Source organism: Uranotaenia lowii, chromosome 2, assembly GCF_029784155.1.
Source record: "Uranotaenia lowii strain MFRU-FL chromosome 2, ASM2978415v1, whole genome shotgun sequence".
Classification (NCBI taxonomy): Eukaryota; Metazoa; Arthropoda; class Insecta; order Diptera; family Culicidae; genus Uranotaenia; species Uranotaenia lowii.
Genome location: NC_073692.1, coordinates 175,545,981 through 175,562,003, shown reverse-complemented (window position 1 = coordinate 175,562,003; position 16,023 = coordinate 175,545,981). Strand labels below are relative to the sequence as shown.

Genomic DNA, 16,023 nt, shown 5'->3' with positions numbered 1-16,023 from the left:
TCCACTATCAGATTATCGACCGTAACGTTTCGCAAACAAACCCTGTTTATATATTTCTGGGGAAGAAAAGTCCCCTATTCAAAACTATTTTGGAATTTACTATTGCATTATTCATCTACGAGTTCTTCTTAACGTGGGCGCCTTACCCCCAGTTCCCCTGTATGGGTTCCGCCTAGCAGGGAGAAGAGAGAAAGAAAAGAGAGGTCCCATATTGTTTTGTTGTCTCGCTTAAGTACTCATCAACCAATGGAACCAAATTGGGTATAAGAAGGTATTTGAATACGAAAAAATGGGCATGGGTATTAGAAACGCCACCTTCTTCAAGAAGTGGAGGATGGAAAGAAGAAATGGGAGCCATCCCATATAATTATTTTTACATAAATCGAGCACGTGTCAATTAAAGCGGACCATCCTTTATAAGAGAAGTTGTTTGCTTATTAGTAATTTTAGACTCTCCTTTACAAAATACACAGTAAAATTTTTAGTTCTTGAAAAGCATATTTAACACTAAAGATACTGACGCTTTGTATATATCTATTAATACGTCAGGGGTCAAATAGGGGTCAAATGATCACAAAAACTTTTTCCGCTTAAGCTCTCTTGTTTCTCAACCGATTTTTACAAAACTTTTAGTCTAGGAGAGCTTTTAAGGTGATTCTAATATGATTCTCAGACAATATTCAGTTGCTAACATTTATTTTAAAGTAATTCAAAGTCGAAGTTATTTTTTAAACATGCTTTGGGAAAGGATGTAAATCATTTATTAAGGGCTCAAAAATAATTTCGATTAGTGCCTATAGAATGTAACAAGTGGTGTAATAATCACACTTTTAAATCAATCAACCGTCAAAGCTTTTCTAGTCACAGTAGAGAAGTTTTTAAAAATGTAATGGAATGTAGACGTAATTTGTCACATTTTGGAATATTTAGATTTTAAAAAACTAAACACAGAATTTTTGACGACTTTTCAAAGGTGGCTGTTCTTTTTTAAGAAATTTTCATCAATCTGCCTTTTCTGAGACTTTTATAACACCTGAATTCGACTTTGCACTGGATTTTGAGTATGTTAACGCAAGGTTTAGGAAATAATACTATATGCACAAGAAAAGCTATTTTATACCGGTTTCAGTGATGTAATTACATTACTTTCCAATCCACTTTTCAAAGAATTTCTATAGTGACTGGAACAGCTTTGATGGCTGATTCATTAAAAAATACGGTTTTCAAATCACTTTTTACATGTTTTGTGGCTATGATCTCATGAAATTTAAAAAAAAAATCATATATGCAACATATAGCTTCACACTTCAGCTTCCAGAGGCACTAAATGAAATTTTTTTGAGCACTTAATAACTGATTAACAGCCTTTTTCCCGAAGCATATTTTTTTCAAAAAAAATCTTCGACTTTTAATAACTTTGAAATAAATGATTTTAGTTGAAAATTGATTTAAAATTATATTTGAGTCCGTTACAAACTGCAAATTTTAAAAAATCGGTTAGCTGTTAGCGAGTTATAGCAGAGAAGTATTTGGGGTCATTTGACATGGCTTTATTCTTATAACTTAACTAAAAACGCTTAAAATCAAGACGAACAAATGGACTGTATTTATCAAAGCAATACGACCGACCGACACGGGTGATTTATTAGTGTGGGGTCATTTGACCTGACTCTATATATTGGTATATCACATACGTTTTGCAAAATCTACAAACTTTTAAAAAAAAAGTATAATAAATAAAAAATGCGAGCATTTTGAAAAAAAAAATAGTCATGAAAAAAAATTGCGAAAATACAATTATTAATAGTCATTTGAAATTCAAAAAATGTCATTTGACCCCCTCCGGTACATTAAGTGTTAAAGATCAAGTTTCGCAAAATAAGATGAAATAATCTTTGTATTGCAATTCGGAACTCCAGCTGTGGTTCTTATTTTGGAATAAGGCGGCATCCATAAATTACGTAACGCAAAAATTGCACTTTTTTTACCCCCTCCCCCCCGTATGTCACAAATTGTAACGCTTCGACGTACCCCCCTATGAAAATTACGTAACGTTGATAATTACCCCCCCCCCCCTCATCTTCTCATGATTTTCGAAGGTAAAAAAATATTTCAACATAAATTTTTTAACGTTCTTAAAAACGGAATTAATATCGATCTATCCAAATCGCTTCTTAGTACTCATTGATGATAACTCTCTCATAAAATAAATTGATTGTCTTGTTATGAGTTGCTCTTTGCTTGTAAACTGATGATCTACCTTGTTTACTTTAATTTGTTCAAGAAGCCTAACTTGTTATGCGAAATATATTTCACTAAGTAATATTCGTCGCAAGAATCAAATTTGCATATTTTGAATAAATTGAGAAAAAATAGTAAAATTTACGTATTAAGGTTGAATTGAGTTCTAGGGGGTAAATGTACCTAAATGTAGGGTTTTTTTCAAAGGTTATTTCACGGATATTTAATACACCTTTCAAGAAGTCTATTTCAGAATCTTTAAAGAGGAAAGATTACAAACCAGTTTCAATCATGTTGAAGCTTACAAATTTTAAACTGATTTCGGTATGTATATCATTCTGCCGAAATTGCATGACTTAAAATCGTTACGTAACGATGAGCATACCCCCCCCCCCTCCCCTATGTCACAATTCGTAACGTTCGAGCTAACCCCCTCCCCCCTAGAAGCGTTACGTAATTTATGGATGCCCCCTAAGTTGTTTCTATGGCCGCAAATTGCCCAGATGTTGAACAATTTCGTTAACTTTACTTGAAAAATCAAACAAGAATTTGAACTGATTCATTAGAAATAGAAATATGTATTTTGCGTCCAAATTTTTTTAGCAAATTTCATCAAAATTAACATGAATTATTTTTTGGAATCTTGAAATATGATTTAAAATTGACTGATGTGTTTTGATATAAAAAAACAGGGTTTCAAGTTATTATTCATGATTTTCATCAAATTATTTTGATATTGGCGGTTATTGGGAAAAAAAATCCAAAATAGTACGGCCCGGATATTGATGGAAAAATATCTGATAAGCTTAGGTTATTTAAATCCATTTTGAATCATCATTGAAAAAAAACTTGATTCGAGTCTTGGTTTTGCAATTTGAAACCTCAACTAGATGCATTTTCTTCATTCGAATCTCATCATTTCGGAATCTGAAAAAATAAAATTACAACTAATTTTAGAAAGAGATTCCTGGTTGAGGTTGAGGGTTTTGATATAATTTTCGCTTGTTGGTTCATTATTAAAAGACATTTTTATCTGGAGCTTAGATTAAAAATTCTTCGTCAGATTCGGAATTCAGATATTGAACTCAGTTTTAAAAGGCAGGATTCTGATCCGGAATTCAAATAAAAAAATTAGATTCAGATTCAGCTCAACATTAAGTTTAATAATCAAGATAAACATATCAATGTAAGGATTTCATTAAAAATTCTAATTGCAGGAGATCGCAGTTTCGTGGTTTGAATTCTAGATCCTAAATTTAAATTTCATATTTTATCCGAGTCAAGTTGAAAAACACAAACTAGCAGAAACCACAGGTATAAATAACATTGGATTCATTTTAAAGATTTTGTTGTTTAAAGAACATAGATTTTTATTTAAAATGAATATTCACAGGATTCAAATTACAAAATAAACTGGTTTTGAATTTTTATTGGTAAATAAAACGTGTAATTAATCTTCCAGCGGAAATTAAGCTGTACTGAAGCTGAGCTGAACTGAACAAATTATTCAAGAATACTTAGTTATTCAAGAACAAAGTTTCAAACTAAGATTTTAAATTTTTATCGAGTCTATAGGAGTAGGAAAAGAAACTGATTTGCACCGCAAACATAATCTCTTACTTTTATTTATAAATATATTGTGGCTGAAAGGAACTAAGTTATTATTTGGTTATTTAAGTAGACACAATTAGTTTTTCTCTAAAATAAAACCTTGAATGTACATTATTTATAATTTGAATCTTCATAAAAAAATACATTTCTGAGACTAAATTCCTAAAGTTAGGATTCAAAATAAATACCCGACCATTATTTAAAACAACTTGAAACTAAATAATTACATAGTACCTACACACGTTTTATACTCTTTATGTATAAAGAGTAAAAAAACTGATGTAAGAAAAAATTATCACCAAACCCCCCCGCCCCCTTCAATAAGTCGGTTCTTGCTATGGCCCTGGTTGTTTCTGATTCATGTTGAAATTAATTTTAAATGATACCTTCAAAAAAGATTAAAATTTAAATAATTTTTACAAATTTCATTTATTCATAGAAGGTGTAGCAAAGCACACCGGGTCAGCTAGTATGTTTATAAAAATAATTGTTTATCTGCTGCCAAAACCAAAAATATATACATAATTCATAGTCCAAATGTTTATTGCTATTTCTTATCTTTAAAACACAAAGAATCCGTTTTCATGTAATGAATAACAATTTAAGAAAAGGATTCTCATCAGATCAATTATTAAAACCGAATCTTTTGTTAAATTGTTCTTTTATATGTGACAAAAGCTATATTTGTAAACATAAATTCAGAATGGAAATTCTTCTTCTCCTTCTTCTTCTTCTTTCTACTGCTGGACCTGACGAAGAAAAATCCGGGCAATTTTATATAATAGCTTGCAAAAAACCGGGCATTTGATTTAAAAAAATGACGACCAAAAATCTGGGCAATATCCGGGCAAATTATATCAAAACCCGGAAATAACTCAATAAAAATCAAGAGAAAAATAATTCTAATATTTAAATTATATTAAAAAAAAATTGTTTAACCGATACTCATTGACAGATTTTAAATCGTTTTTTCAGGCTTCCAAAAAACTTTTCATGATTATTTTTGCAAAACTTGCTAAAATTTTTGCTCCACATTTTTGCTCCAAAATTTAGCTCTCATTATTTTTGCCGTTAAGTTTGTTAGTTAGCCCAACAGTACATGAAATTTTGAGGAAATTCATTGAAAGGTAAATTTTTTATAACCTCAAACATTTGAAAAATTCTTAACTGCGCAGAATTAGGGCTGTTCACGGTACACACGGTACAAAAAAAGCAAAATTTTCAAGAATGGGAGGCCTCTTATTCGACGCATGTTCATGTTCTCTTGGTATGGAATGGTCCACGTATATTAACCCTCATCCACATTAGATTTCGTTACCCTAATTAGCACTAGGAGTGTCAATTTGACACTACAAGCTAAATTTATGAACACGTGACGTAATTCAAAAAGGGGGGGGGGGGGGTGACGGAAGTTGTGACAATATATGACAAGGGGGAGAGGGGGTTTATTTTTTCCAAATTTTGCGTGACATCATTAATGGACGGCCCCAAAGAATATTCATTGGAAAGCAAATTCCAATAAATTCAATTTTTGAAATCTCAATTTTGAAAATCTAAAGAGAACAAAAAGTTAGAATTAGAATCAAGTTTGTAGTCATATTTTTTCAAAAACTCTACCAACGCTCAAACAGTTTTTACTAGCAATCGAATGAAAAGTAGGTTTTTCAGACAACTTTTTTGAACTTTTTGTGACATTTTCATTAAAAAAAATTTAAAAAAAATATGTCTTGGCTTCATGATGTAGACATTAACTTCAGCTTTCATATGCATATGGCAAATATGTTTTGGACCTGTAATATATAAAGTGCAGCAGTTTTCCTGAGGCATGATTTTTCGTTTTTTTTTCTTTCATGCTGAGTAACGAGAAAACTATAAGCTTTAGCTATATATAATGTTCTAAACATATTTTACTGACATTACAAGGTTTCTATTGATATAAGATTTATATGAAATTAATTATAATTCAAACGACTTAGATAGATTTTACTTTTGGAGTGTCAAATTGACACTCTAGGTCGGAAAAGAAAGTTTTTTGTCCAGGCTTCCAGGGTTCGTCCATAAAAAAAAGTAAAGATGCAATATTAAAGAACTTTTGAATTCATTTAGGGTCCCCGAAGAAATTTTTGTTTTTTGAAGCTTCTGAAAAAAGTTACAAGGCTTCAAACTTGCAATGACACAAAATGACACTCTAATGCGGATGGGGGTTAAAATAACAAAAGGCAACTTTAGAATCCCGGATTCACGATACTTTGTATACAGTAAATCTGTGATAGAGCGACTCGTTTCATGCTGCCCTTTAACCCAAGTGAATACTGTTCGATAGTAGGTAAATACTATAAAACAGGCACGAAATTTGGAACGGATTAAACCTGTGGTAGGTATCTAACAAAAACAAAATGTGACAATTTTTTCTACTTATGTATCATAGTTCAGATCCGGTTGGGCTTTTAAGAAATCCAAACAACGGCCACGCGCTTATCTTATGCAATCATGAATTCGGGTACTCGTTACCTGCTGCTTAATCTGCTTATCTGTAGCTAAACTATATGGTAGAGGTACCTGCTAGGTTCAGTACATACGGAGATAGGGACAGAAAAAAACAAGTACCCCGATTGTTAGCCCTACATGGCAATGGCACTTGGCTTTTTCGTGGCAGCTTAACAGCTTTTTGTGTGTTGTATAGTACATATAGTGCCTGCGCGATACTTACCCGTAGTACTTGTGTGCATTTAGCAGCCGCAGATTGGCGTTCCGTTCCCGCGGTTTGAAGTACTCGGTCGTGTAGCTGTTGGCCGTGAGCCGATGGCTGGCGAAGAGTAGCAAAATGCACAGACCACTGACGGCGCAAACCCCGATCAGATTTATGCGCCGTGACATTGTCGTGTCGCGCCTCCTCTTAGCTGGCTGAGCTAGCTTATTTTACTCTCTTTTTTGACTTCACTTTTTTTTCCTTCACGAAACTATACCATCCGCGGAAAAACGCGAACCACTTTCTCCCTCCACAAACAACTGAACTTTTGAACACGGCTCCCTTCCCTTTTCCCTTTTTTTCTGTAGACAGAAAATATATCGTTCAATTCAACACGCGGCGCACTTGATGGCGGTCAGCCCCCGGATTATGGATGTATTTATCCGGTTTTTTTTTCTTTTTCTACCGATTAATCCAGTGCCGCACTTGCGGACCAGATAGTGGTACCCGGCATAGGCCAACTCATACCGGCACAGTTGTCACCACAGCAACAGTTTAGTAGGCATTTTTTAAACTTCCGATGTAACTATTAAAAAAAAAGGGAAATCGAAATTCTTCGTTTAATTTCACTTGGTACATGACGATGGATTTCCAGATTCATACGAGTTGACACTGAATTTTTGTAATAAGTTCTTTAGTCAGTTCGTTTCCGTTCGTTATTTTTTTCATAGTAATTTGCAATGGAAATTATCTTCTTTATTATAGACTCAGCTGTTCAATTGTTACAAGTTCTTTGAAGCGTGTGTAGTAAATTGTTTTCAGAAAACGATGGCCAGAAGCTTTTGCTGAGCTTCGATCAATACAAAGAAAGCATTCATTTGACTTGATCATGTACGTTTCTGTTTCAATTTTGTATGACTTGGCTTAAGCCGCTATCTACGTCACCGGACAGTTTTCCATCCCGGAGATAATGGTGCATTCGGGGGACTGATTCGATGTAGCAAAGATCAACGACATCTTGTTCTGCTGCTGGTACGCTATATAGATACCAGACTAACTCAAGATCTGAAGGAAGGGAGCTGTGTAAAACATGGATCATCTTAAATCTGGACGCATTGTTTATTAACCGTAGTGCTCCGAGTTGTCGGATCTGGAATTTTTTGACAGTTATTTATTTTGGATTGTTTCCTCAATCAGTGCGGAAAATTTCATTACGATTCGTTTTGATTCAAAAAAGTTACACGTGATGGAAGCCGCGAGACGAAAATTAATTTTGGACACCCATGTCAAAAACCCGACGTGGTCGAGTTAAAAAATCGCGAAATCGTTGAAAATGGTCAAATCGACCGTGTGCAGCGTTTTCAAACGTTTCCGTGAGATGCATACTATCGATCGGCAGATTCATACCAAGCGTCAACTCAATGTGGTGGAAAGAGAGGTGATGAGAAAGAAACGTTGCAAAAGTAGAAGTAAAGTTTTTTCTTCGTAAACATAGTTACCATGACAGAAGTTACGTCACTACCGACCGTTTTCGCGACGCATTTTGACTAGGATAAATGAAGCTCCCTGACTACGACGCGTCGCGACGCAGGGCTTATTTATGTTTATTTTTCTTTTTTCTCTCCGACGTGCAATAGTGTGCGTTCCTTTGCGCCACCTTAGTAAAAGTGTACCTCATTGGCGTCAACTAAAGATCCGAAACTGCATTTAAAGGTGTTGAGAACGATCAAGGCAAACCCAGGGCAGTCGGAGTATGACATAGCCAAGAAATTCAATGCCGACCGGTGCATCTTCAGGATTTGTCTACGCGAAGGAATACGATCTTACCGGGCCAGTAAGCAACCAAACCGGACATTGAAGCAGAATGTAGTAGCCAAAGAGCGTGCCCGGAAGTATATACAACAAAGTTCTAACGAAGTACGACGGATGCATCCTCATGGATGACGAAACGTACATGAAGATGGATTTTGGACAGCTTCCTGGCCAACAAATTGTAACCGTTGTTACAAAAGGTATTAGTTCGTTTTTCAAATATTTTAAATTGTTATAGGTGAGCTGTTGTGTATTTTGTTGAATTTATGTTTAGGAAAATAGGGATTATTTATTTTACTAGCTAGAATGAGGATTTTTAAATATTCAAAAACATGTATTGTTAGATTTAGACGGGCGGGCTTCATAGAGGGTGTTCATGGTACTATGAACAGTGGGGGCGGTCCGCCATATTGGGTGGCGCAAAAAAAAGGTTGGCATAGGAGTATGGGAAAAGAGGAAGATGACTCAGCTTCCGTTATGTGTCATTTTTATCTTGGCCTTCGTGTGTGAATGTTGTGAGTGTTTTAAGTATTTCCGTAACAATTAAGTGGCTGTAAGAGTTCGACAAACTTGGATCATTCAGGTAAAATTTACTGGAATGGGGTGGAAATGATCCGTAATTCATGAACCTGGTTCAATTCTAGGACCTTTTAATCCTTGATTGGTTTTCTAAGGGAAAACCACGACCTCACACCACACACGAGTCGGCCTAGGCAGTCTTTGACTGTCTACGCCTAACCCGTAAAAGACCTGTCTCTCTGGTCCCGTGGGGCCATAATTACCAAGGAGAGTTGTCTCAGGCCCAAGGGCCTTAACCGCTCAGGAGACCCCCTCTCGGCGCGACCAATACGGCCTTGCTGTGGTCCGCCGATCGTGTCAACGAGGGAAGACGCCATTAAGCAAACTCCAACAGTCCGAAAAACTTTATTTTGGACAGTCAACCCTAGCCACGAAGCGAACTCTTGGTCATCCAAGCAGGAGTTCAACAGCATCATCGAGCATCGGTACAACGAGCAGGATCCTGAAGCGCGCCAACGAGTACCCAAAGAAAATCCGTCGACGGTATGTACACCCCATATAAGAAGTGCCCCTGAACCACACTACACACCCACACCCACACTTTTTTTAAGCAAATAATAAATCCCACGAGTAAAAGTCAATAAAAAACCCAGTTCCAAAATTTAATTTTCCAAATTCTTATCTAGCAAGAAACTCCACAGTTTGCCTCTTAAACTTTGTTCCGCGTTCCCTCCGTTTACCCAGTAGTAGGCCGACCCTGAGACACAGTTCAGGGGTCTCCTGCTACTGAGCTAGTTCCCGGGAGTGTTGGACCAGTAGGTTTTACTTGGCACCCAACGTAAATTCGTTAAGGTAACCGGAGGTTCGAGTAGAGTAAAAAAAAAATCTAATAATTTTTTGTTTAGGGCGGTAGGTGAGTACACAAGTAAGCTTTGCTGATTGTGTAATCGTCTCACACCGGAATCTTGCTAATCGGAAAGTGGAAACAGATAAATTAATTCTCTTAAACATTTGCTTTGAGGTAATCTCATAAGATACTGCCTTCATTGGCACCCATAAAATTTGAAAAAACTTTCACAATTTGCAGTATAATTTTTAATCTACAAGAGTAGCTATCAACTATTTTGATCAAGGTCCTGAATGATAATTCCTATTATACAGTAAAACACGAGAAAAATCAAATCATTTATTCAACCGTACTTATTTAGCCTAATTGTCGTCCTGATCGTTTATTTATTTCAATCACCATATTTATTGCCACGGAAACCAAAATACCTGAATTATTATCTAATTGTGCTTCTGAATATCTTAATACGTGTTAATTTATTTCTTCCATTATTTATTTATTTATTTTGTCGCGTTTCTTATAATAAATTTTAATTTGATTGTCGTAGTTCCCTAAATTTTTAAATTTTTTTTTTAAACCGTTTTCAACTGTCCTATTATTAATTCCGAGTATTCTTTACCGTATCGTTCCCTGAACGTCAAACATCTTCTAGACGACGAGCTGGAATATGAACTGGCCATCCGCGGAGTAAGATATGCTAGTGGTGAATCTAGAGATGCAAAAAGAAGAAAGTTACGAAACGTACTTAAAGAACAGCGGGAAACGGGAAAATTTGAAACACGTTGCGTGAAAGATTGTGATAGGGAAACAGAATTTCAAGTGGTAGATGAAAAACTCGCGAAAATTCGTGATGCGTTAGAAAACCGCAAAGCTAAAAAGTCGATGTTACCGGAATTGAAATCGCGTTTACTCCATATCTATTTCCGAGTGCTAAGGCTTAAAGAAGTTTTTGAAACTGATAACTTAGAAGATCTAGCAATCATGCTCCTCAATGATCATTTTCATATGTTATCGACTGATCCAGAGGCAGCGCTAGAAACATCTCAAAGATTGGCAGATGAAATTAATCGTTTGAAAGAAGTAGATCTATACAGGCAGGGACCAGAATTAGAATCAGAGCCAGAGAATATCGTTGATCATAGCGATGAGGAATTCGTCGCACAACCGCGAGCAAATTCGAGCACACCGTATCCTGGTAGAGAACCTGATTCTGGAGTCCAACAGTCAGCAGACATGTTTGAAAAGCTGATGGTCTTCGTCGAAGAGGTCGTTACAAAGAAGTTTGACGAATTGAAAAACGAAAGCGAAGGTAGCAAAGTAGAATCTTGGAGAAAGAAGCAGGATGGAGAAAAAGAAAAGCTAAGGGAAGAAGTAGGAAAAGTTACACGAGAGTCGCACAAAAATGATCTTCGTAGAAGGATAGGAAAAGCAGAAACCGGAAATGAGTTATCTGATTCTAGTGCAGATGAAGAGATCAAACCAAGAATGGTTTTGAGGCGCCGACCTAGATCTGTAGCGGAATGGAAACTCAAGTACGATGGCCGCGATGAAGGGAGAAATTTGAATAGGTTCATTACGGAAGTAGAATTTATGGCGGAAGCAGAAGGGATTGATAAGGAATCTCTTTTCAATGAGGCGATTCACTTGTTTGTAGGAGAGGCCAGAGCCTGGTACATTGAGGGAAAGAAAAGCAAGGATTTCAGGAACTGGAACGAACTCGTTTCCGACCTCAAAATGGAGTATCAGCCACCAGATATGGATTTCCATTATGAGCAACAAGCGTCTCAGCGTAGGCAAAGAAGAGCCGAGAAGTTTCAGGACTTCTATGCCTCGATCATGGAGATTTTTGGACGGATGGCTGATCCACCGTCAGAAGATAGGATTTTTCAAAAAGTTTTCCGTAATTTGAGATCTGACTACAAAAACTCGTTGTTAGTCAAAGGAGTTAAAACGCTGCGTAGTTTAAAGGTTTGGGGGAGAAAGTTGGATGCAGCTAATTGGCCTTTATATCGCGGTAGCACATATAATGAACCAAATCTTAGGTCTCAGGTGAACGAGATTTTTGGAAATTCAGCGTTAAAAGGTCAGAGATCAAATGAAAACACTTGGAACAACAATGGAGCTCAGAGAAAACTGGAGTGGAGAAACTCGAATCACACCAATTCGGCGAAGGATCCATACACTGCAGGGTTCGGCAAGAAGTATTTTGAGACGGAGAAATCTCCTACGACTGGCCAGAACTTCAACCAGGAAAGGCGAAAGGACGTTCCACAGGCAGGAAGTAGCAGAGGGACGTTGGACAGAAGAGTGTCGGAATATCGGAAGCCAGATTCCACCGTTTGCTTCAATTGGCTGCATTCCTACCTGGTAAAACGCCAAGGTTACGTAAACATCCGAGGAACACACTCTACAGAATTCGACATGCCATCCGGTGTTCCTCAAGGTAGTCACCTAGGGCCGCTTATCTTTGTGCTTTTCATAAACGACATAGCTACCTACCTCAACTCGACTAAACTACTGTACGCCGATGACCTAAAAATTTACAGAGTCATTGACTCGATAGTGGACTGCATTGCGCTTCAGGAAGATATGAACAAATTATTATTATGGTGTGATACGCATGGGATGGAAGTGAATGTCGGAAAGTGTAAATGCATAAGTTTTTTCAGGACTAGAGCATCAATTGTATACGAATATTCGCTCAGGGACTCCACCTTAGAAAGAGTTTCAACGATAAAAGATCTCGGAGTTACTTTCGATCAAAAGCTCTCGTTCGCACAGCATATCTCGACAACCACAGCAAAAGCGTTTGCCTTATTCGGATTTCTTCGCCGAAATACACTGAGTTTTGAAGACCCCTATGCTCTTAAAACAGTATTCTGCTCGTTAATACGAAGTGTACTGGAATATGCTGCACCTGTTTGGGCACCGTACCAATCCGTTCACATCGAAAGGATAGAGAGGGTCCAGAAAAAATTTCTTCGCTATGCACTACGAAGATTGCCCTGGCGAGATTCTGTACGTTTACCACCTTATTCCGAGAGATGTGGTCTTCTGTCACTGACGTCTTTGAGTAATAGGAGGACGTACTTGCAACGGATCTTCGTGTACGACATCTTAACAAACGTTATTGATTGCCCGCAACTGCTGCATTCTCTCAATTTGCACGCTCCAGCTCGACAACTACGCAATCAAAATTTTCTCTGGCTACCAAGAAGCAGAACGAGTTTTGGCCAAAATCATCCACTACATCGATGCTGTCATGCTTTCAACGAAGTTTCTCATCTGTTCGACTTTAACGTATCAAATTCGATGTTTAAACGTTCGATCCGTGATTTAACTTAATTTTAAAATGATACATTGTATGTTACTTAGGTTAATTTTTAATTTTAAGACTTTAAGTCTGTATGACTTCACGGTCAAAGACTCCAAATAAATAAATAAATAAATAAATAAATTGCCGAAGCAACTATCATCATTACAGCGCATGCCTCAAGGAAAGGGAAGTTTTTTGTACCGTCTGTGGTTTTCATGATTTCGTGAAGGAATCGTGCCCAGTATGTGCAAAAAACGAAAGGAAGTCGTCGTAGGAGGTCGTCGACGTATACGCAAAAATCCTCAAACTAAATTTATTTCACAGGAGGCGGAAGTAGCTGAATTCGTTTTGAGCATCGAAGGAGATAATCGACCGTTTACCAGGGTCAACGTGATGGGTATCAGCATGCTAGGTTTGTTGGATTGCGGAGCGCAGTTAACGGTTATTGGAACCGGAAGTAGAAAGTTATTGAGAGATCTAAAACTCAAAATGCAGCCTACTTCGATCAATTTGTCAGCAGCAGATGGAACCAGCATCGGAGTGCAAGGATCCGTAGACATGCCAATAACTTTCGACGGTCAGACACGAATTGTTTCTACTTTAGTGGCCCCTGGATTGAAACGTCGCCTTATCTTAGGAATGAATTTTTGGAAGATTTTCAACATTGAGCCCACGATCAGGAGGATGGAAGAGTTTTCCATAGAAGAGCTGGAAGGAGAAATTAAAGAAGGCGAGTGTCTCACACCTGAACAGATAGAGCAGATTGAGGAGGTGAAGAAGCAATTTAAAGTTTTTGTAGAAGGCGAAAAGTTGGAAGCAACCCCTTTATATACAGCGAAAATTGAGTTTTTGGAGGAGTTTGAGAACGAGCCACCCATAAGATTGAACCCATATCCATGGTCACCGGAAGTCCAGAAAAGTGTGAACGAGGAGCTTGATAAATGGATTGAGTCAGGAGTAGTCGAGCGGTCGAACAGCGATTGGGCCTTGCTAATAGTACCGGTAATGAAAAAAGAAACTCTCGAAGATGGGACCGAACGCATGAAGGTCCGGATGTGTCTCGATGCCAGGAAATTGAACGCGAGAACCCGTCGGGATGCATATCCTCTTCCGCACCAGGACCGTATCTTGAGCAGGCTGGGGGCGTCAAAGTACTTGACCACAATTGATTTGTCGAAAGCTTTCTGGCAGGTACCTTTGGATCCTCAATCCAGAAAGTATACGGCGTTCCGAGTGTTTGGAAGAGGATTATTTCAGTTTCGTCGTCTTCCGTTTGGTCTTGTCAACTCCAGCGCTGTATTATCGAAAGTCATGGACGAAACCTTAGGCTATGGAGAACTGGAACCAAACGTGTTCGTCTACCTTGACGACATCGTCATTGCTAGCAACACGTTTGAGGACCACATTCGTAGCCTCAAGGAAGTAGCAAACAGACTGGAGAAGGCAAACCTGACAATCAACATGGAAAAATCTAAATTTTGTGTTCCGGAGCTACCCTATTTAGGTTTCATCTTATCTAGTGACGGCGTACGACCTAATCCTGACAAAATAGAGGTGATTATTAATTTTGAACGTCCCACATCAGTTAGATCGCTGAGAAGGTTTCTGGGAATGACAAACTATTATCGGAGGTTCATAAGCGAATTCAGCGAAACGACGGCACCATTGACCAACCTTTTGAAAGGAAAACCAAAATCTGTCCATTGGAACGCGCAGGCAGAAGAAGCATTTAATTGCCTAAAGGAAAAGTTGATAACCGCCCCGATTTTAGCTTGTCCTGATTTCCAGAAACCTTTCACGATCCAAACTGATGCGAGTGACACAGCTATTGCAGGAGTCTTAACTCAGGAATCAGAAGGCAGGGAGCACGTGATCGCTTATTTCTCGCGGAAACTCACCATGTCGCAAAGGGCTTGGAAAGCGGTAGAGAAGGAAGGAGCAGCTGCCCTAGAGGCAATTGAAAAGTTTAGGCCGTATGTAGAAGGGACGCCTTTCACGCTTATTACCGACTCATCAGCGCTATCGTTTATCATGAATAGTAAATGGAAACCGTCGTCAAAATTGAGTCGTTGGAGCATGCTTTTACAACAATACGATATGAGCATCAAACACCGCAAGGGTTCGGAAAACGTGGTTCCTGATGCTCTGTCGCGAGCTGTAGAGGCCATCAATGCACAAAATGACGATTGGTATTCCAAGCTATTCATGAAAGTATCAGATTGTCCGGAAAATTATGCAGATTTCAAAATTGAGGGTAAGAAATTGTATAAGTATGTTGCAGCCAAAATGGAGACGATGGATTATCGTTACGAGTGGAAATTGTGTGTTCCCTCCGAGTTAAAAAAAGAAATCCTCTTGAGAGAACACGACCAGGCACTCCACCCAGGGTTTGAGAAGACCATGCACCGGTTGAAGCTTCGATATTTCTGGCCCAGAATGGCAGCTGAAACGCGCAACCACATCAATCGATGCAGCACATGCAAACAATGCAAGCCATCCAACATCGCATCCGCACCACCAATGGGGAACCAGCGTCTCACCAGCAAACCTTTCCAAATATTGGCGCTTGATTTTATACAAAATCTACCGCGTAGCCGCAGCGGGAACTGCCATTTGCTAGTTCTGATGGACATATTTTCCAAATGGTCGCTTCTCGTTCCGGTAAGAAAGATTGATGGTAAGCAAGTTTGTCAAATTGTTGAGGATTGCTGGATGAGACGGTTTGGAACCCCAGAAGTAATCATCAGCGACAACGCCACGACATTCCGGGGAAAGGAATTTCAAGCATTGTTGACCCGAAGAGGCATTCGTCACTGGCCCAACGTACGTCATCACAGTCAGGCGAATCCAGTGGAGCGAGTGAATAGGACCATCAATGCATGCTTGAGGTCATACATGGAACCGGATCAACGCGTATGGGATTCCAAGATTGCAGAGGTAGAAGAGTTCCTCAACACTACAATTCACGCTTCTACCGGAATGTCTCCA

The 16,023-nt window shown here is 38.2% G+C and overlaps 1 protein-coding gene across 3 annotated transcripts in view; it reads right to left on the bottom strand.

The window, feature by feature from the left end:
• Window positions 1-16,023, bottom strand: part of LOC129741848 (carbohydrate sulfotransferase 5) — a 123,540-nt gene that overhangs the window by 83,605 nt on the left and 23,912 nt on the right. For all 3 annotated transcript variants that reach the window (XM_055733650.1, XM_055733651.1, XM_055733652.1), the window contains exon 2: window positions 6,563-7,127. In XM_055733650.1, coding sequence (XP_055589625.1) covers window positions 6,563-6,729 — 167 coding nt within the window. In that variant the 5' untranslated portion in view covers window positions 6,730-7,127. The remainder of the gene's footprint in view (window positions 1-6,562; window positions 7,128-16,023) is intronic.